This window comes from Macrobrachium nipponense, chromosome 2 (assembly GCF_015104395.2).
Source record: "Macrobrachium nipponense isolate FS-2020 chromosome 2, ASM1510439v2, whole genome shotgun sequence".
Classification (NCBI taxonomy): domain Eukaryota; kingdom Metazoa; phylum Arthropoda; class Malacostraca; order Decapoda; family Palaemonidae; genus Macrobrachium; species Macrobrachium nipponense.
Window position 1 is genome coordinate 156,018,373 of NC_087201.1, and position 27,608 is coordinate 156,045,980.

The following is a 27,608-nucleotide window of genomic DNA, read 5'->3' on the forward strand; positions in this document are numbered from 1 at the left end:
TGGGGATGTTCTGCATCCTCCCTGCGGCTTTCGACATTCCTCCTCCCCTGGTCCTGGGAGTTTGGAAGCGGTCTAGGCCTAGGAGCAATGAGGAACCGTCAGACGTCCCCCTCCACTGCACTGGGGACACTGCACAAGTCACTATCACCACTCTTACCTTGGTTTAGAGCTCGTAGCTGAGCTTGAAGTTTCTTAATTGAAGCTTTTACATTTTCCCTCTCTGACGAGATCTTTGGATTCAGAACAGGGAGAAGCAGCTGAGGCTAAGGGTAAATTGTTAGAAGGAGAGTTAATTTCTTGTTCTAAGGAGCAAGATCTACTAGATGACCTAGCTGAAGCCTTTCTCACTCTATCTCTCTCAAGCTTCCTAACATATGATGATAATTCCTTCCATTCAGCTCCGTAAGGTTTCTCGCATTCAACACAGTGTTAATAAAAGAACATTCATTCTCCCTGCATTTAGCGCAAATACTATGAGGATCTAATGCCGATTTAGGCAGCCTAACCTTACAATCTTCCCTACTGCAAACTCTAAACATAGGTGAAGCCTTAGCGTCAGACATCGTGAAAGAATAGTCAAAACCAAAGTCGAAAAACAGTCCACAATAAGCGTATGCCAAGCCAGAGAAAAAACAGAATACGTCACCAAAAAAACCAATCCAAATTCTCGGCAAACGAGTTGAAATCCAAGATGGAGGAACGAACAATAGGTGTTGTCCGTTCAACCGACAGAGAAATTATGGCTTAGAAAACGGGAATAGTTCCAGACCCCGCCACCCAGCGGCGGGAATGGTGGATCACCTGACCTACCTGTCGCGTGTGCCGCGAGTTTTGAAATTCTGTCGGGACGACCGAGTCTATAGCTAAGTATATATCTGCTGGGTAAGTTACTTGTACAAAATTACAATACTGTAAACAGGTGAAAAACAGCCAAACTTCATCGAATACCATTGCCAAACTGCAATGGCGGCAAGAATTCTGAAAAGAGCTAAAACATTCGAAACACACCTGGTGGATAACAGGTAATCTAGACAGTCATCCAGGCTGCCATTCGATTTTTTGTTTGAATGCCGACTCACCTTATCGGAGCGGAGATATAGCTAACTTTAACTGTAGGTAAGATTCATCACAAATAATATACTACAATACTTGCATACCTGCATACATTTTGTTCCATAACATCTTCCCAGTTGACTGGCTGAGTTGAATAGAACACATCATAAACATGTTGTTCACTCTCCATTGGCACACCATTGCAAGTAATAATATCGTCCTGCAAGGAAATAGTAAGGCAGTTGAATAAGAAACACAAAAACGACAACACAATAAGAATAAGAACCACAAAAGTGACATTCTGCCAATGAGGGGGGGAGGGGAACCCCCATCCAGAGCTATTCCCTTCCACTTCATCTGTCCTATTTTGTTTCTTCCTACCTAGCAGTCCAACTTCTTGAAATATGCTGTTCCAATTTTCAGGCACACCCTATGAAAATGCAAATTGACCCAGTGATCTGGTTAACCTACTTAAAATAATCATAATCTTGAATTGAAGAGAGTTGAAGGTAGGACAAGTTTTTTCAACTAGTAGCTGGAGTGATGGCAATCTTTGTAAAAGAAGATTTGCGATTATTAAACAAATGACAGTATTGTATATATTCATGGATTTATACAAAGGAAGTACCTATTATTATCATTATTATTATTGTTATTATTATTAGTATAAGTAGTTTAACCAGATCAATGCGATAACTTGAATAGTTGATTATGAAAAGTTTCATAACAATGAAAATACTACACGTTGGGTCACTGTTCTTACTTGGTTAGTGCATTCCTGTTAAAGCAGGGAGCCTTTGAATGCTTGACACATTGGATAAGAACTGTCCTTAGCTACAATAATCATTCCTTGGAATATTCCAAGGCAATAAGGGACTTCCTAACAACAACATTCCCTACGGGGTTTGATACAGTGTACGGACTTAGCATGCAGAGCATATACACTACAAATCTTGTACATTTTATTTTAATTTCATTATCTATAGCACTTGACCACAATCCCTGTTTACCTAACAATTCAAAATCAGCCAATCCTGTGGGTTTTAACAGACTTAGCCTTCCTATTTGAACTGCAATTTCAGTTCATTAGAAGCAGCAGGCTTGTAGCAAAACAAATACATTAAGTTTTGATACAAATTTTTGTTCTACAAAATCACTAAATAAAGACTGGAGTGTGGGATTTTGTTCACTGAAACTGAGCTACTTGTAACAAGTTTGTATGAATTTTTTTTTAACTAAATATTCACCTAGTCTTAAGACGGTTTCATAAAAAAAGAAAATGAAAACCAAGCACAGAACTAATGAGCTACAAATACATTAATACCTTACCATTTCGTTGGCAAGAACAGCATCAAAATAAGTAAGCTCCATAGAGTCTACTGGTAAAGCTTCAGCCCCTGTCGCATCCTTATTAGCAACTGTTTTCTCTTCTGTAGCAACATCATCTTTATCAGGTTCAGAAGGTTCGCCAATACCTCTGCTCTGAGATATAATCTGTAGGATGACGTATAAAGAAAATTATTACTACATGAGCGCTCATACTTCTGGTGACCCCGAAACACTATAAAAAGGGAAAAAATTTTAACAAATATAACAACAATGTAAATACACTCAAAATTCACGATCACATACCATTCAATTCATATAAAGTATTACAATGATCTTTTCTGAAATATGACAATTTGTCGAAAATTGCATTTTTCCTAACTATACAAACCTGAGGTCCTTTAACAATAGGTAAGGTAACTAGCGGCAGCTGGGACAGTCGTAAGCTTCGAACAAGGGGAGAACGGTAGTTAAACTGCTTGTCCGATCGTGGCGCGCGCCGCGCGCCCGAGAGGTGAAGAATCACTTTTGCTTTAGGCCCATGCAAAAAGTTGCAGAGTGAGGGGTGGCATGAGGTGGGGACTATATGTAATAGGACCTCAGGTTTGTATAGTTAGGAAAAATGCAATTTTCGACAAATTGTCATTTGTTCCGATACGTAAATACAAACCTCGGTCCTTTAACAATAGGAAGACTCACTTCTTGGTGGGAGGAATCTGAGTCTTTTTGGTGAACAGACTGGTGTTCGTCCAACCCTGGAGTGCCTCCCTGGTCGTAATAAGAGCAAGGGAGGGATAATCCAAACCTCTGTCCGATGATCGTGTGCACCGCAGGATCAATGGTCAGACCTCTGGCCAAGTACTAAGAGAGAGGCAAGCGTATCTCTTCGTACCAGCAAGCAAGAACTTGTTCTGTTTGCAAGAGACAATCATAAAATGATGGGTTTGTCTCAATTTGGCATCCACTTCCTCCCCCTTGTTGGAGGAAGTGGTGGATATTTACTCCTATCCCTACTGAAAGGGATAGGATGGTGCTCTATTGAGTAGCTCACCTGTATCTCGTCCTTACCCAGCAGGGTGACGACCGTGTCCCTCTACCCAAGGTAGAGGGAAGAGAGATGGGAAGAGGAGCCAGTCACACTCTCATTCCTCATCCATTCTTACGGTCACACCAGGACTCGATGCTGTTTCAGCCTGCGAGGGTCTGGGTTAACTACACAACGTGTTGAGCAACCACCACGGTTCCCAAGGAAAAAGATCCAAGGAACTGTGGGCAATATCCTGAAGGTAGAAGGAGGTGCATGCGGTCGGTTGGACCAGGCGCCTGCCTTCATTACCTGCGCCACGGAGAAGTTCTTGCGGAACGCGAGAGAATGATGAAGAGGCGTCCACACTCATCCTGGTGTCGAGTTTCTTCAGACAGCTCCGTCGCACCTTCACAGGACAAAGCAGCATAGCCTTCGTATCGAGGCGGTGACGTCATTAGGGAGGGTATTGTGAAGGACTCGAACCAATCGTCAGTTACCGTGAAGGGTTCTGAGTCTTCGCTACGAAGATCGGTACGAAATCGAGCGTCACAAATCCCCATCCCTTTGTGCTTGACTTCTCAAGAGAAGTCATGCAGTTACCTAAGACGAAAAGAAGGGAATAGTCGTATGACCTATCCCTCTTCTCGACTTTGGTTATGTACAGTACTCATACTGACAAGCTATTAAGACGAAGTAATGATTGCTCTGGAACAACCGAACTAAGTCCACAGCATAGTTCGTAACTGACTCGGACGCTCTGACACTGCCGACTGACTGGTTCGGAATCAGTAGAGGCAAGTTGTCCAAGCATCCGGGTAAGTCACGTGACCTTCGCCCTTTAAAGAGTTATGCTGAGAGACCAAACAAATAAAATATTTGTTAGTCACCGATGCCGGACGGCGCGCGGCGTGATTCTCTTAATGCATAAACTCAAAAGGCGAAAGTCAATTGCCTTCAAAAGACCGAGGTCCCTGATGGCAAGAAAATCTCATAGACGTTGAATCTCAGCTTAAGGAGAAACAACACTATGTGACGTTTGAAGACGAAGGTAGGCAATGAATGCAACCTACGTCTTCCAGCTGAATCGAGAGAAGGAATCTCAAGATTCTAAACCTGTGCTTACAAATGACTGAAAACGCTAACCGCCATTTCATTGCTGTCCGTTGTGCAATGAAAGCGGGGCGTTCTTCAGTAATGAAACACAGGGGAGAGCCGCTTGAAGAACTGCTTCTCTGGGCTGAACGTTTGGAAGTAGAGCTGGCAGGTGTGGGGAGTAGGCGATGTCTTTCAATACATCTGCTAATCCACGGGTGAACAACTGAACAATTGTACACCTCCGAATACAAGATATTTTGAGGACAAACTCAGATTCCGCAAAAATCATTCGCATTATCGGGATACGATGCAGCAAGAGACTATTACAGAATTCTGTTACCGTGCGGTAAACAGAAAGATGAGAGTTCGAATAGATATCTCTGTTTAAAATTCTCGCAATACCGAAGACGATGAATACTAGCGTTTCTCAGCAGTAGATGGTCATTCATGTATGCGAGAATCCCGTTAATCAGAGACTTAAGTCCGTGATTGTTGGGCAGAGATACGGTTGTTATTCAATCAAAGCAGGTGAGAAAGACATAAACAACCGTCTATCTCAAAGCGGCAGCTGATACTGAAATGCCTCGGGCAATTCAATACGCAGTAGCTGTCGCTGACTCGTCATCCTGAGTTGCCAAGTAATCCTTTCCACGAAGGAATGCGTTCGGCTAGAACCACCGAGCATAAAAAGATATGCTCGAGCAATTATATTTAAGCGAAAACGAATTTCGGTAAATATAAAAGCTAAAATGGTGTTGTTGTGACAACACCATAAGTATATAAAATTGAAACTGGAAACTCCTGGAGGTTGCAGGCACCCGGGTTTGCAGTTCAATTAGAATACTTTTCGTCTAAGTCGCAATCCGTAGAATAACCAGGATATGCGCCTACCCCTCGGACCATTCAACTGCTTAGCAGAATCATGTCGCGAGGTTAAATATACGTAGTATATTTGTAGGATTCTGAACAACGATCTCCATCCTAAATTCTTCCTTCAAGAAAACAAAATAAGGATTGGAGATCGACCACCTTCGTTTCTCTATTAAAGAGAGTGAAGGAGAAGTTTCTTCTCGAAGGAAAGCTTCAATGGGTGAACAGAATACTAAGACGATAGTTCCAGCCAAACTGGATATTCCCGTCCGTTCTTCTCTATTCCAGGTTGGTCGCCTACTGTGAGATAGTCTTCTTTCAGCAGCAGTCTTCTTCCTAATGCTAGAAATTCCAGGAATTCGAGCATAGGCGAGGTTTCCCGATTATCGTGTAACATATCGGGGATTCTTCGTCTCGCTCACTTTGGACCGTGTCTCGCCTAAGTGTTTGGAGATCGTAAGAAACTCTAAACACTCTGAATGCGCTAGAAATTCCGTAGAATTCTAAGCAGTCTGCGAAACCCCCACCGAATTCGTCAAACGATATCGGCTGGTGGTCCTCTCGATTTCCCGTAGAAATCGAGAATGGGGCAGGATCCCTCCTCAACGACCGGGGCTTACGTCAGGTAGGACCCGAAGGTCCCCCCTGGTAGCGCAGTCCCCAACGTTGGGATCCTACAGAGAAATCTCTGTAGGATCCTTCCCCTTTCCCTCGTAGCCGTAAGGAGAGAGGGAATGGGAGGAGGAATTGGATACTCGCTCGCTTCCCAGTGGAACTAGCAGTTGGAGAAGAGTAGAGCAGCCATCGCCTTGCGGCGATGGCCTCTCAGAGTCTGGGAAAACGTATCGTCAGGAGAAAACTTTTTTCCCGAGGAGGGTTTACGAACTCTCACTGTAGGTAAGGGTCTGCCGCCACTGTGAACGTCGTCTGGGTGGGGCTGATCGACACCTGACAGGAGAGAGCCGATACCGTCCTCCGACTCATTCCAGTCCTCGTCGAGGTCGAAACCTCTCAGGAGGACCGAAGGAGTATTTAAATACGGTGTCCGAAGACACGTAGAACGCCGCTGTCGCAGTAGAGGAGGTGGAAGTAGCTTGATCGACCGGCCAGAACTGAGAGAGCCTTCTTGTCCGGAGACGAGAGACTCTGGTTCAAGACAGAATCGTAAGCTCCGATCGCGGCATACCCACCGTCGGTTTGGGTTCCCTCTCGGGCCCCAAAACGACTCGAGCAGAGACATGGGCGCTGGTGGGTGGGAGCGGCGATCCTTCCCCCCGGTCGTTGTGCTGACGAATCAGTGCAATAACCTGGGTAAAGTTACTCTGAATCTCGGAAGTTACAGCGTCTTGAGGAGTAGGACCGTCCAGTCCCTCCAACAAGAGCAGCTCCCAGGACCCTCCTCCTTCAGAAGAAGGACCAGCAACAGATCCCTGACGGTTGCCTCCAATCACTTGCGCGTACGTCCTGGTTGGTCCTAAGACCAACCTGGCACGTGCGGCGTCGTGACGGGATCGTGAGCGGCGCATCTCTCACGATCACTCCTATATACCTAGCTCTTCCTGGCGTATGCCGAGGAAGTTGAAGGTATCGGAGAGACAGAACTGACGCTACCACCCTCTCCCCCTGACGGTCGCCTCCAATCACTTGCGCGTACGTCCTGGTTGGTCCTAAGACCATACGTGGCACGTGCGGCGTCGTGACGGGATCGTGAGCGGCGCACCTCTCACGATCACTCCTAGCTACCTCGCTCTTCCGGTGTAGCCCGAGGAAGTTGAAGGTAGTGGAGAGACAGACCTGACGCTCCCCCCCCCCCCCCCCACCCCCGCTCGCTGGCAGGACCAGCGTACGTGGGGGCTGCAGCCGATCACCAACCCGCGGTGGGGATCGATCTGCAGGCCTGGCCGTGCCGCTCACCTGTGGCGAGCGGCTCGACTGAGCACGTCGACCCCGGTCCCGTGCGTCAGACGAGCTGCTGCTGGTCACCGTATCCGCCCGGTCCCTGTGGGAGCGGCGGTCAGGTGACCTGCAGAGCTCGCTTTCGCCGTGAGACCGGTGAGCGTCCTCGCGGCACGTCAAACCGCTGGTACCAGCCGAGGCTGGTACCGTCGGTCGAGGGGACCTGGGGGGCCTCTTCCCAGCCTCAACCCGTGGCCGGTCAGAGACCGTCACGTCCACCCGAGGTACCGGCTGGTCGCTGCGAGAGCGGCCGCGCTGGCCTGGCGAGAGTCACCTGAGCGGCTCTCGACAGTCTTCTGCTCCGTGCCTCGGTCATGACGCTGAGCGAACTCAGGCGTCTTAACACTTGGCTGCACGGTCACCCGAAGGAGATCGTACACTCGGAACTTCTCGCGGACGAGAAACCGAGCCGGTACCTGGCTTAGCAGCAGAGCTGCCAAGACCAGGCGAGGGTGTACCAGCGGTAGCCAGCACACCCTTGGTCCCCGTCTTCTTCTTCTTCTCAGAAGGGGAGACGGGCCCCGTTCCCGAAGGAACAGGAGGACCAGCAGAAGAACCCCCCCGTCACACCGGAATGTGACGAGCCCTTCGAAGTTCCCGAAGGAGTCTTCTTAGGGGGAAACAAAACCCGGTTACCAGCTGGTCGCTGCGAGAGCGGCCGCTGGCCTGGCGAGAGTCACCTGAGCGGTTCTCGCCAGCCTTCTGCTCCGTGCCGTGGTCTTGGCGCCGAGCGAACTCTGGGCGCCGAAACTTTGGCTGCACGGTCTCCCGAGGGAGAGCGTACACTCGGGATCTCCCGCGAACGAGAGACCGAGCCGGAACCTGGCGTAGCGGCATCGCCGCTAGCACCAGGCGAGGAAGTACCAGAGCTAACCGATACTCCTCTGGTCCCCGTCTATCTCTTCCTTAAGGAAGGGGAGACGGGCCCCGCTCCCGAAGGAGCAGGAGGACCAGCAGAAGGACCCCCCGTCCCACCGAGGTGAACAACAGGCCCTTAGGAAGTTCCCGAAGGAGAACTTCTTAGGGGGGGGAGCAGCCTTCTTCTTCTTCGGTCTTATGGGCCTTAGAAGTCGAAGGGGAAGAGGCAGCAACAGACGAAGATGACACCTTCCTCTTCTTCGTCAGCTCACGCAGGACAGTCGTCAGGTCCTCCATCCAGGCCGGAGTCGGGCCTATTGCCGAAGCAACACGGCCCGACTGCACCTGTCCGGAAGGACCTGGGACTGGGGAAGACACACCAGCAGGACCACATGGACGGGCGCAGGAACCAGGAGCACGGAACAGCAACCAGTCTCAGGACGGCAGGAACAGGCGCAGGAACCGGTAAGCACAGGAACGCACCAGCCTCAAGACGGCAGTCGCGGCAGCGGTAAACCACAGAAGGGTCAGCCAGCCAGGTAGCGGGAACCACATCAGCGAGGACCGGCAGGCCCAGCATCGCCTCGTAGAATCATCGGCAGCCAGCGTGGTACTGGCGGCCGGTCCAGGGGCGAGCTGCTGGAACAGCGGAAGTCTGGGGCAGGCAACACGAAGAAAACACAGGCAGCGGCGGCATACCCCTCCTCGGTACGGCGGCGACCGGCCCTAGAAGCGGCAGACGGCGTCACCGACACAGCATGGGGTGTAGACCAGCGGGGGGAAGCAGCATAAGCGGCCGTGAAGGTTTGTAGTGGAGACCACTCCAAGGTCACCGCCCCAGACCTCGCTAGACTCTGCAGCAGATCGTGGATGCTAGGCACGCCCTGCAGCCGCAGTGGTCCATACCTGTCCAAGGTCGTCTCCCACGGCTGTAGCACCTGCGGTAGCACAGACAGATTAGTAAGAGGGGTTCCCTCACGCACGGGGGGGGGAGACATGCCCCCACCCCGAACGGAAGGAAGACCCCAAAAACAAAATACGAGGAAGCTGAGCGGGGGCAGGAAAGAAGACGAAGAATCGGATACCAAGGGAGTCGCGGGAGAGCTTTCCGACGACTTCCTGGCAGACCTTCGCTTCCCCTACCCCCGCACAGCATGAAAGTAATATGAAAAAAATGAACAGCAATACTGCACTTGCGATTCACTTCATAGAACTTAAAGAGGAAAAATCAATTCCCGGTAAGAGCGGAAACTTGATCCATAATAATATGATGCTATCATAAATATATATGAAAATGAACAATACTGCACTTGCTATTTTCACTTTCACAGCAATAAATCGTAAGGATTAATTCCCGGTAAGAGCGGAATTTGATCCAAAATTAAATTTGATGCAATTAATAAATGAAAATCAATGAAAGAAAACTGCATTGCGAATCCACTTTCATTGCATCTATTCATACAAAAAAAAAAAAAATAAAAGAGGCTCTTGCCGAGCGCAATCAAGCTCTCGGCAACGAACGCACAGGGCAAAAATATAATGAAAAAGAGTACTTACATCTTTCAATTACACACTTTCGCCCAAAATACATGACTCGGCGTGAGTGCGCCCGCCCTCGGCACCGAGACATAATTCAAGGGTTCAATTCATGAAAAGAGCGGAAATCGCCGTCTCTACGGCGATAGCTCCATGTTGATTCATAATTAAGTAATGAAATGAAAACAGTGTACTTACAGTTTCATTTTCAAGTCAAACCAAACCATTAGTAGAAAACACAATATAAACAAAGCATACGACGATGAAGCGGGCAGAGAGCGATGACGAACACGTCCTTCACACCCTCGGCCGAAAGCAAAGTGATTCTTCACCTCGGCGCGCGCGGGGGTGCGCGGCACGAATCGGACAAGCAGTTTAACTACCGTTCTCCCCACCCCTTGTTCGAGCTTACGACCGTCCCAGCTGCCGCTAGTTACCTTCCTATTGTTAAAGGACCGAGGGTTTGTATTACGTATCGGAACAAATGGCCTTTTGCTGTGAACACCATTTCAAACATTTTGCAATGCATGACACCCTAAAACCTAGTATTGTAATCATTTTGACCAGACCTATGAGACATATAATTTCAGAGTTCAGATGTCATGTTAAACTCGTTGAAAATATCTATGGAGTTCAGTTGTCTAGTTATATTTATTAACACTATTACTATCATTACATAGTGTAAACAGACCACTGACTTGTAAAACCTCTTGGGAGTGCTTGACTCAGTTTGTAGTACGTAATTCCATAGGCAAAGTACACTCAGACAATACAAAACACACCACCAATTATAAGGGAACCCAAACCAATGCAGCATGATCCTGCATCTGCTCTCAAGACTGTGATAACGAATGCCTTGAGTAACACCAAGTCACAATCCAAATGCTGGGAGATTGAGCAAAATCCCCCTCTCTGCCTTCATGCCCAACACAAGAAACAGAACCAGTCAGGCTAGCCCCATACACTGATCTTGGCAAAAGGGTGCACATACTCCTTGCCCCGTGCTGAGCAGGACCCTGTCATGCACAGGAATACATACTGTCATGGTATTGGAAGTCCATGGAGTGGTCATGAGCACATCCCAAGAAGCACAGACCAGGCTCTGAGGAGCCAAGACAGTCAATAGTCCAAGGACGTATAGACTACTCCCTTAATAATTCTTAAAAAGTACATGATAAGTCAAGGGTCAATCCTCCCAAGAGAAGACAAATGGATGACCAGCGTGAACAGGTTCATCAGATGTGAGCAGTCACAAGCAAGCTCATGCACCAATCCACCTACTTCATCCCTACAACAGCTGCAGTGCTTAGTCATCATTCTCAACAGGAGAGCAATGTCTACACTGAAAACTGCTAGCAAACTGGTGGAGTGCTGGCTTTAAGGTCCATTTCTGGAGGTGGGGAGGATGAGGAGCAAGGGATCAATGAAGAAGAGGAGGATGAAGAGTAGCTGCTCTTCTTTGTCATCTTAGGACCCTAAGACCTTTCCAATCTCTCCCAGACCAGCTATAGATGGAGCTGAGGCCATTATTCTTAAAAGGAGAGGAAATGCAACTGGGGCTGATGAAGCAGCAGCAGGAACATTAGCATCTGTCAGACCACAACAGGTGTTGGGCTCTTGATCAAGTCAAGTGCTCTAAGAAAATAATAAGAGAAGGTTGCAGCATCTTAAACAATTGAATCTAAGCCATATGTTTCTCAAATACTCAGCACAACAGGAGCAGATGTAAGCAAAGCAAAGAAGGGCTGATGGAAGTAACAGGAACTACTGTACACACTATGCTAACAAGTCTCAACGACCATACCAGCTTTCAATGAAGGTATATTGATAAACACAAAGATCTGTTAGAATAAACAAGAATATGAAGTTTTTATGATAAAACAAAGTTTAATGTATACTTACCTGGCAGGTATATATATAGCTATATTCTCTGTTCCACCTGGCAGAAATTTTCAAAACTCGCGGCAATCGCTAGTAACCTATTAGTAGTTCAGGCAACCACCACCCCGTTACCGTGGCGCTAGCGCTAGGAACCGTTCCCAATTGGGCCAGATTTTCTCTGAACCCTGTCCCCTGAGGGGAGGCGGGTGGGAATTAAATTATATATACCTGCCAGGTAAGTATACATTAAACTTTGTTTTATCATAAAAACTTCATTTTAATGTATGACACTTACCTGGCAGGTATATATATAGCTGATTGACACATTTGGAGGTGGGTCAAGGACAGCAACATTCTTAGAGTATAAAAAATATATTATAAAACTCCAGGTTTTCCTTACCTGCTAAGGTAGCTGACTTCATAGGTCCTGCCTCTAAGCCTGCTTAAACCTTAGTAGCTCTCAACAAGGAAAGTGTCCTGTATGTTGAAGAAGCTAAGACTGGAACTGACAACTGGACGTGACCAATGTGTTGACAGATCCTTACAGCCCTCTTATGCCACGGCATTCAAGCTAGTAACAAATCATTTACCTGAACTACACACACACCATCACCAGATAATACTAACACGACTGAGAAAAGTACCACTCCCTTTTCTCAGACAGACCAAAAAAACACAAACACCATCACCTAATAAAAACAACTAGCTTACAAGAAGGTTATGGGGTAGTAACTTCTTTGCCCAATACTGTACCCGAGGACACGTATGGACCTAGCGTCTGACAATTATCGAAGGTTGTACTGAACGTCCCTAAGATAATGAGACGCAAGCAATATTGATTAATTTTGTTCTCCAATATGTTGATTCAATAATTTCCTTGAGGGCTAAATTCTTTTAAACGCTAATGAAGTCGCCACTGCCCTGACTTCATGAGCCTTCACCTTTAAAATACCAAAGCTCTGCTCTTCACACAACATATGAGCTCTTTAATTAACTCTCTCATGAAGAAGGCTAGAGCGTTCTTCGTCATGGGTCTAGTGGGGTCTTTAACTGAACACCACAGAGCATCAGACCTCCCTCTGATAACTCTTGTTCTTATATAACATCTCAACGCTCTCACTGGGCAGAGAACTCTTTCTTGCTCGTTACCGACCAATTCAGCTAGACCCAAAACTTCAAAGGATCTTGGCCAAGGATTAGCTGGATCCTCATTCTTGGCCAAGAAACCTTATTCTTGGAATGCACACACTGCATTGCCGTGTCTCCATCCCACCTTCTTCGATATGGCCTGAAGCTCACTAACTCTTTTAGCAGTTGCTAATGCTACTAAAAAGATAGTCTTCTTAGCAAAGATCTCTCAGAGAGGATTCCTCTAACGGTTCGAATTTGCTAGAAGTTAAATACTTCAAGACCACATCCAGGTCCACGCAGGTGGCCTGCCTTCTGATTGTTTCTTCTTCGCCCAAACGGACCTAATCAGATCTCTCAGATCTAAGTTATTCGAGATGTCTAGATCCCTGTGTCTAAACACTGAGGTTAGCATACTCTTATAACCTTTAATTGTCGAAACTGACAAGTGTAAATCCTTCCTCAAGTAAAGAAGGAAATCTGCGATTTGTCACAGAGGTACTGGATGGAAGACACTTTCCTGTTTTTACACCATCTTCCGGAAATTGTCCCACTTCGACTGATACACCGTGATTGTGGATTGGTTCTTGGCTCTAGCCACTGCACTGGCCACCTCTCTAGAATATCCCCTCGCTCTGACCAGACGTTCGATAGTCTGAACGCAGTCAGACCCAGAGCGAGGGTATTCTTGTGAAACCTGTCGAAAGTGGGGTGTTTGAGTAAAATCTACTCTTAGAGGAAGCGTCCTTGGCGTATCTACCGTCCATTCCAGTACCTCTGTGAACCAACTTTGGGCCGGCCAAAACGGGGCTATTAAGGTCATCCTCGTTCCTTTGCTCTCCCTGAACTTCTTCATCACTTTCCCCAGCACCTTGAACGGAGGAAATGCGTACAGATCTAGTTTGACCAATCCATCAGGAATGCATCTACAGCCACTGCTTCCTGGTCTGGAATCGGAGAGCAATATGTTGGTAATCTCTTTGTTCTGGCTGTCGCAAACAGATCCACTACCGGACGGCCCCACAACTTCCACAGGCTCTGGCAAAAACCTCCATGTGCAACGTCCCACTCCGTCGAGAGAAGTTGCTCTCTCCTGCTCAACAGGTCCGCACCCACGTTCTTTTTCTCCTTGATAAACCTGGTGAGTATCACGACCTTTTCCTTTTCCTCTTCTGCCCAAAGCAGAATTTCTTTTGCCAGATTGTAAAGGGGAAAAGAATGAGTTCCCCCTTGCTTCCGAATATATGCCAGAGCCGTGGTGTTGTCCGAGTTGACCTGCACTGTCTTGTTTCGAATCAACTCTCTGAAGTGCTTCAAAGCCAAGAAAATTGCCACAGTTCCTTCCTGTTTATGTGCCACTTTGTTTCGTCCTTGTTTCCAAAGTCCCGACACCTCTTGAGGGCCTAATGTCGCTCCCCAACCCGCGTCCGACGCGTCGGAAAACAAGACTGAGGTCTGGGTTCTTCTGCTGAAGCGACATCCCTCTTGCTAACCTGCCTGGAGTTTAGCCACCACTTTCATTCCTCCTTTACTTCGGTCGGAATTAGAAACTGGAAGGAATCCGGTTGCGATTTTCTTGGCCATGAATCCTTCATGGAAAAACTGAGAGGTCTCATGTGCAGTCTTCCTAAAGAAATGACCTCTCTAGTGAAGAGAGTGTGCCAGTAGACTCATCCACTCTCTTGCAGAGCATCGGTCTTTCTTTAGAAAATCCTGCACCTTCTGACTGCATTGGGCTTGCCTTTCGGGGACGAAAGCCCGAAAAGTCACTGCCGATATCTGAATCCCAAATAAACTATCTGTTTTGTTGGGGCTCCAAATGGGACTTTTCCCATATTCACTACCAGACCTAGGTCTTTTGCTAAGTCCAATGTTTGACTTACGTCCTCCAGACATTGAATTCTCGACTGGGATCTATCACCAGTCGTCCAGATACAAAGATACTCTGATCCCTCTTAAATGTAGCCATCTCGCCACATTGGACATCATCCTCGTGAATACTTGAGGGGCTGTGCAAAGGCCCGAAGCATAGGGCCTTGAACTGAAGGACCCTGTCCTGAATCACAAACCTTAGATACTTCCTGCTTCCTGGATGAATCTGGAATATGAAAGTATGCGTCTTGTAATCCAGAGTCGCCATCCAGTCCCCTGGACGTACCGCTGCCAGTACTGAATCGTTCGTCTCCATAGTGAACTTGGTCTTTTCTACGAAAGATTCAGTTGACTTACGTCCAGCACTGGCCTCCAACCTCCCGAGGACTTTGCAACCAGGAACAGACGGTTGTAAAATCCCGGAGATTCGTGATCCAGAACAGGTTCTATTGCTCCTTTCTCTAGCATGGAAGCTACTTGCTCCACAGAGCCGCTTTCTTCTCTAAATCGTTGTAATTTGCCCCGAGGGCTCTCGGAGATGTTTGCGAGAGGGGGTCTTTTCACGAAAGGAATCTTGTATCCTTCCCGAGCTACTTGACAGCCCAGGGATCTTGCCTTCATTTGTTGCCAGACTTCCCAAAACCTTGAAGTCTGGCTCCCCACTGTCGTCTGGAGGACCGAATTCTCTATTCTTTAGAGGGGTTCTTGGCTCCTCTTTTCGCTGGTACTCTCTTACCCCTAAAGGCGGGTCGAGCGAATGTTCTTCCTCGAAAGGGCTGTTGCGACGGTCCTAGTCTCCTTTGGCGTCTTCTTCACCAACTTGGTTGGTAAGAACTTCTTTAACCGAAGAAGAAAGAAGATCTTGAGTAGCTTTCTGCGAAAGGGATAGAGCTATATCCCTAATCACCTCTGAAGGAAACAGCTGTTTCGAAAGGGGAGAGAACAGTAACTCCGATTTCTGAGAGTTAGAAACTCCTTTTGAGGCGAACGAACACAAGAGCGATCTCTTCTTAAGCACTCCTGCCGTGAATAACGAAGCCAGCTCATTCGTTCCGTCTCTAAGAGCCTTATCCATGCAGGACATAATGCTCTTAGCTGTTTCTAAGTCCGGTGCGAATCCTCTTCTCCTATGGAATTCGCTAGCGCTCCCAAAGACCAATCCAAGAAATTAAAGCCTTCGAAAGTCTAAAAATCCCTTTAAATAGATGGTCAAATTCCGAGGACGTCCACCAGACCTTGGCCGACTGTAACGCCTGTCTGCGTGAGCTGTCCATATACTGGAGAAGTCCCCCATGGGAGGAGGCAGGTACTCCCAGGCCTAGACTTTCTCCAGTAGCGTACCATACTCCGATTTAGAAGCTAACTTAGCTGGAGGAAAACAAAAGAGTATTTTCCCGCTTCTTTCTTGTCTTCATCCAGTCATTCACCCGTTGAAGGGCCTTCTTTGCCGAAATTGACATCGTCATTTTCAGGAAGGAGGACTTCTTTGGAGTCCCCTAGTCTTGGAAAACTGTGATAAGGGGGATAACGGAGCTGTCGGTTTAAACATTCCCCCTCAAAAAACAGCAATAAGACGTGAATTGTCAGAACCTTATAATCTGAAGAAGGTTCTGTATTCTTTTCATTCAATACTTCCAACTCTCTTCTGCTGAAGAAATATCTTGCAAGTCGTCGTCGTAGTTGACGCTTCGTTGACGGACTAGTGTCCTGCCGCCTGCGTCCTGCGCTAGCGAGGCATCGGCGTCCTGCCGCCTCTCGATGTCTTGCCGCCTGCGTCCTGCGGCTACCGATGCGTCTGCGTCCTGCCGCCTGCGTCCTGCGTCCATCGTAGACACGCCTGCTTTCCACGCCGCCTGCGCCTGCGTCCACCGTGGTTCAGCGTCCTGACGTTTGCGTCCTGCTTCTTCCGACACTATTTTCCTCCTAGCGCCAGTGCGCCCTGCGTCCTCGGCGAACGCGTCCTTGTCTTCCCTTTTCGAAGACTTAATGGGAAGGAAATCGTCCTTACGCCTCGAAGATGCTTGTTCAGGAGCATCCCAAGACTTCACCAACACTGCCAACTTGGACTGCATTTCCCGTAAGAAATGCTTCGTACCATCCTCCTGAATGGTAGACGACGAAGGATGAGGATTACGAGCTGGACTGCGACCTAAAGGAGAGCGATCTTGTACTCTACCCGACGGAGAAATACGAGGGGAGGATCCATAAGAAGATGGAGGCGATTCTCCCAAGGCAATACCATGCCGAGACGGACGTATATCGCCAGTGCGATTTGCGTCCTCTCTAGTACGAAAAATCCTTTTCCTCTTGATCGGTACTGCTCCCCCGTCTTCCGAGGATGACAACACCTCAGGACTACTCCAAGCCTCACTATCTTGCACCTGTTTCTCGAGAGCAGTTGATGTCCTGAACGTCCTCTTGAGTGGGCGAGACACCACTGCATACCGACGTTCTCGCTCGGAATCGAACCTTCCGAGGACGCACACTTCCCAGTTACGCCTTTTCTGCGGCGAACTGCAACAGCCTGGGAACTTGCAAACAGGACTGTTCGAAGGGACGCCTGACCGTGTCAAAACCTCTCTCGCCTCCCTTCGACTGTCGACATGCCTTCTCCTTGGGTCTGGGAGCTTGACAGAGGTCTAGGTCTAGGAGCACGAGAGAGACGATCAGACGCCCCCTCCACTACACTTTCACTGACATCGAAAGCACTAACTTTGTCTGTAAGTCGCTGTATTCTGGTCGCCCATGGACGCAAAGGGCAGCGAACACTTTCACAATATTTGTATCGTTCGTTCCTCCTCCGATACAGCAGCGGGCGCAGGATATACCTGGGGAGAAGGAACTATCAATTCTACATTAGAAGGAGCTGGAGAGGAAATACAATCACTCCTTTTACTCGAAGAATTTGACTTCTCACTACGAGAAACAGATCTCCTTACACGATCTTTCTCCAGTCTCTCAACGTATTTCATAAAGACCTTCCATTCCTTCTCTGATAAATTCTCACATTCAATGCATCTATTCTCCCAAGTACACACAGTCTCCCTACATTTCTTACAAACGGTATGAGGGTCGACCGAAGCTTTCGGCAGTCTTACCTTACACCCCTCTTTTACACACACTCTAAACATACTTCCAGAGTCAGACATCTTAAAGAACAATCCAAAGCGAATGCCAAGCTAACGTTTCCAAGTACAATACCAAAATCCAAGATCAGTCAGCAACGAGAATGAAAATTCTAGCAGGGAACCACCAACAATGTTGCCGGTTCGGCTGGCAGAGAAAATCTGGCCCAATTGGGAACGGTTCCTAGCGCTAGCGCCACGGTAACGGGGTGGTGGTTGCCTGAACTACTAATAGGTTACTAGCGATTGCCGCGAGTTTTGAAAATTTCTGCCAGGTGGAACAGAGAATATAGCTATATATATACCTGCCAGGTAAGTGTCATACATTAAAATATAATTTAGGGCAAAGGCCAAGCACTGGGACCTAATTCACCATTGAAATGGAAACTGAAAGCAAATTGGTTTGAAAGGTGTAACAGGGAAAACCTCACAGTATGTATGGATCAACTCTTTTCAGAGGGTGGAAAGTTAGATGGAAGAAAGATAACATGAACGGAGGTGCAGTAAAAGGAATGAAAGGGGCTGCAGCTAGGGAACGAAGAGATGCTGCAAAGAACCTCAAGTAATGACTACAGTGCACTGCATGAGGTGCACTGATAGTACTACCTCCTACAAGGACAAAGATCTGTTTCCGTGCAAGTTGTTAAATTCAACTTTTATTTTGTCTATCTAGTTTTAGGGTACCTTTATACTGTATTTTTAATGGTGAATTATTAGAGCATATTATTTTTATTGGTGCATTTAAAATCTCATACAAGCCAGATCACAATTAGGACTTACAACCAGTACCAGAAAGGGCAAGTTAGTCTTTTCTTTCTCACTATGTATTTTGTGTTCACGTTAAAAATTAAAACATATATATCAACTTATATTTTACATATCTTAATAAAGCTAAAACATGAATTACTCTGTGTTGTAATAAAAGGCTAGTACCTATACCACAGACAGAAGGTTAACCTTATACTGTATCTATTCATACTTACATTTCAATTTCAAGCATGTTATTTAGTAGAACACTATTACTAACTTCTTTCTCAATTACATAGCATGTAAGACTTTGTGACTGAGACTTAGCTGAAAAGGAATATACTGCAATGGTATTATGACCTCATGGGTTTCTGGAAAGGCACACTTCAGCTTATGTCACATAAAAGACATAAAGATAATAGAGTGATTATACAAACGGGTATATATTTGCCTAAAATATCTGAGCAAAAAGGTATAGTATGGATGCAACGTTGAAAGGCCTACTGAAGAAACAAAATCAGCATCAGGGATTATACAACTTATACACATGTAAGTTAATAAAAAATACAGATTATTAATCTATTACAAATTAAAACTTACATTTGACGACAGGTAGTATGGATAAATTAGGACACATTTAACGTGTTTCAGCATTTCAATCACACTATAGATAATAAATAGGTTTTTATTTTAATACTACACCATTAAACACATTCAGAAAGATGTATCTCACCTTGTATCTTTTAGTAACTGCTCGCTTTTTGGCCTCTTGACTGGACTTTTCTTTATAGGATACATCACTACCTAATTTCTTGTAATTCTGTCTAAGCTCCCATCCTTTTTTAATAGCTGTCTTGACCAATGATTCTAGTGGGTCATCCTGAGAATAAAATAAAAACAAACCATTCTTTACTTGCAGAACAGTTGAAGCCAAAATATTTTATGTTATTTTAGGTAATGAAAATAATATAAATTAGTAAGTCTTACACAATTAGTCACATCTGAACAATAAAGAACTGATGTTCTTGATAGCCTGTGAAAGTAAAATATTAAGCCCCATTCGTACAAAATAAATTAATATGCTCTTACTTTTCTTCTATAATGAAAAATACCCACACAAATATGTAGTTCTACAAGATTGTAAGTCCACAGTTCAATCTTGCATCTCTCAGAAGTGAACCAAAGTCCCATTTATCTTATGGAACTTTATCTATCTTCTGTATTAGGTACTGCAAGATATACTTTGAAAATAATTCCAAGGTAAGACTCTGTCTCTATTATGTCTTCTAAATTTTGATAATTTATTGTATGTATGCACGTAGGTTTTAGTGTGCCAATTACTACCGATATTGTTGCCCTTTTTATAAGTTTCTTTCATGCAATGGTTACTTGTCATTATCTTTTTTTTACATCCTTGTTAAAGAGTCTTGTCTTTTTATTGAGTCTTCAATCTGTTGGGCATATGATGAAAAAAGTAGGGTAAACTCATATGTATCAGTCTTTATGAAATTGTTAAGAATAATATTGGTCTCATAATGAACTTACAACTGTGTACACTGTCCTTTCAGCTTTCAAAATATTATGAGACAAGATTTGCTATTCTATTTAGACTGATATTGTAAAATAGTGGCTGGTAACAAGCTCAGAACTTACATTCTATCCCAAACCATCTACACTAATGACAAAAGATGGCAATATCAATTAAATATGAAGTCATGTTTGTTTAAAAAAAAAAAAAAATTAAAAAATGCATCTGTTGAATTTCTTGAGTTGCTCAATAAATCTGCCATTATCTGGCTGCTGAAAATTTACTATCACCACTACCACAATACTGAACACCTTTATGTCAAATCTCCCTGTACAGGGGTAGACATAAAATGCATTTACAGTCCGCAAAGAAAACGACCAACAGACCAGATAAAAACGCAAAAGAAATTTTACAAACATAGAGAAAGCTCAATGCCAATGAACTGTTAAAGGTACACTTTAAATATCAACATCCTACATGAACAAAAATTCTGTAGATCATTTGCAATTCATATGCTTACAATATTTCATTGGGGACTTTCAATGATACAAACCAACACCTTAAAGTTATTTTATAAAAGATAGGAGCTTAAATCTCAATACAGTAGTATCTTAAACCGTGGCTCTGACACCAACACATCTGAGAAGAAAATTATGATCTTCATTTTAAGCAATTTTTTTTAGTAGCTACATCATAAAAGTAATTAGAAGTCAGCACAAAACATTTATCAACCATATACCATATTACTCTACAGCGCTTAGAACTGGGCTTAGTCAATTTAAATGATAAAAAGTGAACATTTATACTGCTTTATTTCAAAATATTTGCATCACAGCTTTTGCTACATGTAAATCAGAACTACAACTGAATTGTAATACTATATTCATCACACTTCAGTCTGATCAGCATTAATTTTATCTGTCCCACTGCAGTACTAATCAGGGAAATTTCTTGGCAACTGGCAAAGAATCATAAAATAATTTAGCTTTGAAAACAAAAGGATTGTCAGTCTTCATTTTTATACAGTTCATGAAAAATATGACTGCAGCTCATTCTTTCTGTAATTAATTTTTTACACCAACAGCATGAAGCATAATCTACTAACTACATGTACAGTATATTCGTTCCTTTCAAACTTATTCCTAACACCAACACCAAAACCTTGAGTTTTTTTTACCAAAGCTCTAATGGCTGTAATCATTTAAAATTTTTCTAGTTGGTCAGTCATCACCATAGTCAAAGCCCTACTTTTCTCAAACTATCGTGCAAGGGGAAATTACATAATGAAAAACCTTACCCTGGACTCAACAGTACCAACTCTTGTCAGTACTGCTACTCTGTCACCTGACTGATCTTCATCTCCGGTGCTCTCATTTCTGGATCTTTTTGCTTTTATAATAATATTTTCAGTTGGCTCTTCATCCAGTCTCCTCTTGATTCTTATAACAGTCGCCATTGCTGAAATAAGAACAAATCATTAAAATATTATGTAAAGGTATTACTGAAAACAGTAAGAAGCAATCAATATTCAATGCTTCTCAATTAATTAGCATTCTTAAAATTAACAAAATTATAAAACTTTTACAAGATGCACAGAGTAGCAAAGTCTTATTCATGTATCAAATGTGTTAAGGGAGGTCCTGGGAAGTAGTGTAAAGCAATAATTAAATAGAACGTTGTTTCCTAGATTAGGTTGGTTAGAGTAGGATGTATTCTTTGAATTGCTAATGAAATTATTAACCACCACCCTTTAAGCTAAGGCCCCACCGAATCCGTCGCGGCGCGTCGCGTGCGTCTAACACGGCTACACGTTTTGTGCGTTTCGATCAACTGTTATAGTTCAAACACGAGTGGCCCCACACGGCGCATGAGCGTGCGTGGCGTTCAGGTGCGTTACCGGACTAGACGCACAAGGAACAAAACATTTTGTTTTTAGCCGCACGTGGACGTGCGTCTTCCGCATGAAGGAAGAAATTGTGGTAGACCTACAACAACCTGCATTTGAACCACCTGCCCAACTTCGAGTTATAATCAAATGTGATGATTTGTGGTTATGATAAAGGATTAAAGTATTTTTTTTTATTATATTCTAATGGATACATTTATGTAAATATCTTTGTTTCAGAAGTTCCTTTATCAAAGTGTTCAGTTCACACACAATTCTACGTATCTTAATTTTTGTATTAAATGAAATAAAGTGCAACTTTAATTTCGAAATCAGTAATCCTTCCCTCAGAGTTACTACACTACAAGTTTCTTACGTTAATACTTATCTTCTGTAATTTGTATCAAATTTTGATATTCGAGATATAATGCCCTAGTGAATTAAGTCAAAGGTTTTCGGCGGCATCCGGCAATATTAAAAAAAAAACTTGTCTGGACGCTATCGTAACTTATGAAAGTTTTGCTCATTCTCCACTCTTTCCTCATCTAAAGTTATGTCATAAGTCCAGATTTTCCTACTGTTCAACGCCTCTAATTTGGTTGACAGCACCGAGTCAGAGGAAAACCTCGCGCTCTCCCTTCCTTCCCTACTGGCAACGTACTGCTGAAGTTTGAATTGTCCGTCTTATAACCGTCACTCGTGTGTCTGGTTGGGCCACACTCGCAGAAGACGGAGACGCTTGTAGACGGATAGCCGTGTTGCACGCACGCGACGCGCCGGATTCGGTGGGGCCTTAGCCTAAGGCTAAGGCCCCACCGGATCCGTCGCGGCGCGTCGCGTGCGTCCAACACGGCTACGCGTTTTGTGCGTTTCGATCAACTGTTATAGTTCAAACATGAGTGGCCCCACACGGCGCATGAGCGTGCGTGGCGTCAGGTGCGTTACCGGACTGGACGCGCAAGGAACAAAACATTTTGTTTTTAGCCGCACGTGGACGTGTGTCTCCGAGCTGGGGTCCGCATGAAGGAAGAAATTGTGGTAGACCTACAACAACCTGCATTTGAACCACCGGCCCAACTTTGAGTTATAATCAAATGTGATGATTTGTGGTTATGATAAAGGATTAAAGTATTTTTTGTATTATATTCTAATGGACACATTTATGTAAATATCTTTGTTTCAGAAGTTCCTGTATCAAAGTGTTCAGTTCACATAAAATTCTACGTATCTTAATTTTTGTATTAAATAAAATATAGTGCAACTTTAATTTCGAAATCGGTAATCCTTCCCTCAGAGTTACTACAAGTTTCTTACGTTGATACGGATCTTCTGTAATTGGTATCAAATTTTGATATTCGAGATATAATGCCCTCATGAATTAAGTCAAATGTTTTCGGCGGCATCCGACAATATTAAAAAAATGACAATTTGTCGAAAATTGCATTTTTCCTAACTATACAAACCTGAGGTCCTTTAACAATAGGAAGGTAACTAGCGGCAGCTGGGACGGTCGTAAGCTTCGAACAAGGGGAGAACGGTAGTTAACTGCTTGTCCGGTCGTGCGCGCGCCGCGGCGCTCCGGGCGGTGAAGAATCACTTTTGCTTTAGGCCCATGCAAAAAAGTTGCAGAGTGAGGGGTGGTATGAGGTGGGACTATATGTAAAGGACCTCAGGTTTGTATAGTTAGGAAAAATGCAATTTTCGACAAATTGTCATTTGTTCCGATACGTAATACAAACCCTCGGTCCTTTAACAATAGGAAGACTCACTTCTTGGTGGGTGGATCTGAGTCTTTTTGGTGAACAGACTGGTGTTCGTCCAACCTTGGAATGCCTCCCTGGTCGTAAGAGCAAGGGAGGGATCCAAACCTCTGTCCGATTGATCGGGGTGTGCACCGCAGGATCAATGGTCAGACCTCTGAGCCAAGTACTTAAGAGAGAGGCAAGCGTATCTCTTCGTACCAGCATTGCGAGAACTTGTTCCTGTACAGGAGCCAACATAAAGTTATGGGTTTGTCTCAAGTAGGCATCCACTCCTTCCCCTTCCCCCTTGTTGGAGGGAGTGGATGGATATTTGCTTCTATCCCTAACTAAAGGGATAGATTGGGGCTCGGTTGAGTAGCTTACCTGCATCGGATTCCTTTCCAGCATGGTGACGACCGTGACCCTCTGCCCACAGGTAGAGAGAGAGAAAGATGGAGAAGAGAAGCCAGTCGCACTCTCATTCAACCATTCATTCCTACAGTCACACCAGGAATCGATGCTGTTCTGCCTGCTCGGGTGCTGGGTAAGCTTACACAACGTGTTGAGCAGCCACCACAGGTCCCAAGGAAAAAGTATCCAAGGACTTGTGGGCAATATCCCGAAGGTAGAAGGACGTGAAGGTAGTCTGGTTGGCCCAGACACCTGCCTTCAGGACCTGCGCCACGGAGAAGTTCTTGCGGAACGCCAAAGAGGGTCCAATACCTCTGACTTCGTGGGCTCTCGGTCGGAGCGTACGGATGTCGTCACTACCATCAGCCTCGTACGCTCTCCTGATCACCTCACGCATCAGAAGAAAGCGTGTTCTTGGATACTTCTTTCTTGTAACCCAGTGCTAACGAAGAGGCGTCGACACTCAGGCCTGAGGTGTCGAGTTTTCTTCAGATAGCGCCGTAGCGCCCTCACAGGACAAAGCAGCATACTCATCCGTATTGTTGTCGGTGAAATCCATTAGGGAGGGGATTGTGAAAGACTCGAACCTGTCGTCAGGGATCGACGGATTCTGAGTCTTAGCTACGAAATTCGGGACGAAATCGAGCGTCACAGATCCCCAGCCCCTGGAATGTTTAACATTGAAGGACAGACCATGAAGTTCCCCTACTCTCTTCGCCGATGCCAGGGCCAGCAAGAAGAGGGTCTTGAGGGTCAGATCCCTGTCTGACGACTCTCGGAGTGGCTCGAATGGTCTTCGAGTCAAACTCCTAAGGGGTTACGAGAGCACATCCCACTCAGGTGGCCTGAGCTCCCCTGGGTGGGCAAGACCTTTCGAAGCTCCTCATTAGCAAGGAGATCTCGAACGAGTTCGAGATGTCCAGTCCCCTCAGTTTTTTAGGACGAGTGCCAGTGCAGCTCTATATCCTTTAACTGTGGGTACTGAGAGGAGCTTCTCTCGGCGAAGAAATACGAGGAAATCCGCTACCTGCTGAAGAGTTGGCTCTGAGAGGAGATAGACCCCGTCTACGACACCAACCACAGAAGACGGCCCACTTCCCCTGGTACCCACTAGCTGCAGAGGACTGTCTTGACGTGTCCAGGCCCATCTCTTTTGTTGCTGCGCTGCGAGAAAAGCCTCTCGTTCGCAAGAGATGGTGGATAACAGCCAGCCGTGAAGTTGTAGGGACTGGACTGCTCGGTGGTACCGCTCTACGTGTGGCTGGGCTAGAAGGTTGTGCCAGTGGGGCATCTCTCTCGGTTCTTCTGCAAGAAGAGCCAGCAGGTCCGGATACCAAACGGCTTGAGGTCGTTTGGAGCCACCAGGATCATCCTGAGATTGGGGAAGTGACCAGCGCTCGGCTGATCACTTTCCGAATCAGACAAAAGGGAGGAAAGGCGTAGACGAAGAGGTTGTCCCAGGGGTGTTGAAGAGCGTCCTCTGCAGCTGCCCATGGGTGGGCCGGCACGGCTGAGCAAAAAACTTGAAGTTTTTTGTTGTGCCGGGTGGCGAACAGGTCTATGACTGGACGCCCCCACAGGTTGAAGAGTTCCTTTCCGCCACTTTCTGGGTGTAGGGACCCACTCGGTCCCTATTACCTGATCCCGACGGCTGAGCTTGTCCGCTACTACATTCCTCTTGCCTGGAATGTAGCGTGCTGACAGCTCTATCGAATGAGCCGTGGCCCACTCGTGCACCTGCACCGTCAACTGGTGTAGCGGGAGAGACACTAGGCCCCCCTGCTTGTTGACGTATGCCACTACCGTGGTGTTGTCGCACATCAACACCACTGAGTGTCCCATCAAGCGGTCTTGGAACTCTTGAGAGCGTAAAACGCCGCCTTGAGTTCCAGGACATTGATGTGAAGGTGCTTGTCGTGATGGTCCCACACACCTGCAGCCAGCAACTCCTCCAGGTGTGCGCCCCATCCCTCGGGTCGATGCGTCTGAGAACAGCAGCATCTCCGGGGGGGGTGTGCGTAGTGCACTCCTCTTAAGAGGTTTTTTCTGGGTTCCGTGGTCCGGCGAGCCACCAGGCTAGGTCCTGCCTCACCTTCTCCGTGATGGACACGGGGAAGTAAGGTGGATCCTTTACCTGTGACCAACTCTCCCTTAGTCTCCACTGGAGAGACCGCAGGTGAAGACGTCCGTGAGGAACTAACTTCTCGAGTGACGACAGGTGGCCGATCACGACTTGCCATTGGCTGATGATCTGCCTGTTCCTGCCGAGACAGGAAACCGGCCGGCTGCCTCCCTGAATTTGCTGATCCTCAAGTCTGCGGGGCGGACTTGAGCTGCTACCGTATCGATCAGCATACCCAGGTACTTCATCTTCTGCTTGGGTTCGAGATCGGACTTCTCGTAGTTTATCACGATCCCCAGATCGCGACAAAACTTTAGAAGTCGATCCCTGTCCTGCAGCAACTGCGAGCGGGAGCTCGCCAGGACCAGCCAATCGTCGAGATACCTCAGAAGACGTATCCCGTGCGAATGGGCCCAAGCAGCGACACCAGCGTGACACTCTCGTGAACACCTGTGGGGCGGTTGAGAGACCGAAGCAGAGTGCCCTGAATTGGTACACCGTCCCGTCGAAGATGAAGCGGAGGTACTTTCTGGAGGACTGATGGATGGGTATTTGGAAATACGCATCCTTCAGGTCCACTGAAAGCATGAAAGTCGTTCTCCCACCTGATGGAGTCCAGCACGGAACGTGCCGTCTCCATCTTGAACCGAGTCTGGCGAACAAATCGGTTCAGGGGAGAGAGATCTATCACCGGGCGCCAGCCCCCCGATGCCTTTTCCACTAAGAAAAGCGGCTGTAAAAGCCCGGTGACCGATCCACTACGACTTTCTACAGGCTCGTTTTTGGTGGTCAGCATGGTCTTGATCTCCTGCCGAAGAGCGTCGTCCTTTGAGGATCCCAGAACATATGTCTGCAGATGGACCGGGTTGGGAGGTGAGGGGTGGCCGAGATTCGAAGGGTAGTAGATATCCCTCCCGAAGGACGTCTACTATCCAGGTCTCGGCACCGTAGCGCTGCCAAGTTGCCCAATGGCTCGCCAGGCACCCCCCCACTTCCGGCAGCTGGTGAGAACGCCGTCCCTAGCGTTTCCCACCTCGCTTCGACTTCTTCCAGCACCTCCTCGGGGAAAGGAGGGCTGGGAGGAGGGCTGGTTACGGCCTCCTTTACTAGAAGTTGAACGCAGGAAGAGTCTTTCCTCGGGGCTTCCGATGGAGCAGCCGTCTTAGCAGCCGAGGAAGCGCTAGCTAAACTCTTAGGCTTAGCCGCAGATGTACGAGGTTGCCCAGAAACCTTCGTAACTGCCTGGTGAACCAGACGGTCACTGTCATCAGTGCGCCGTCTTTCCACCGCAGCGTCCACCATCTCTCCGGGGCGAAAGAGAGCGGAGGAACTCTTCATTGGTCCGTTACGTAGTCCATTTACCGCTTATCACGCCCGGCCCCCTTGGCTACTCGTGTAAGGACAGCGTCCCTACGACGGAGAACCAAGTTGGCCCACAGGTTTGCC

At 46.4% G+C, this 27,608-nt stretch overlaps 1 protein-coding gene across 1 annotated transcript in view; it reads right to left on the reverse strand.

Moving 5' to 3' along the window:
* LOC135221060 (probable RNA polymerase II nuclear localization protein SLC7A6OS) overlaps positions 1 to 27,608 on the reverse strand; it is a 70,409-nt gene that overhangs the window by 36,418 nt on the left and 6,383 nt on the right. Inside the window, exons 2-5 of the mRNA XM_064258806.1 lie at positions 21,300 to 21,460; positions 19,208 to 19,354; positions 2,383 to 2,547; positions 1,158 to 1,273 (exon numbers count right to left, since the gene is read on the reverse strand). Coding sequence (XP_064114876.1) covers positions 1,158 to 1,273; positions 2,383 to 2,547; positions 19,208 to 19,354; positions 21,300 to 21,458 — 587 coding nt within the window. The 5' untranslated portion in view covers positions 21,459 to 21,460. The remainder of the gene's footprint in view (positions 1 to 1,157; positions 1,274 to 2,382; positions 2,548 to 19,207; positions 19,355 to 21,299; positions 21,461 to 27,608) is intronic.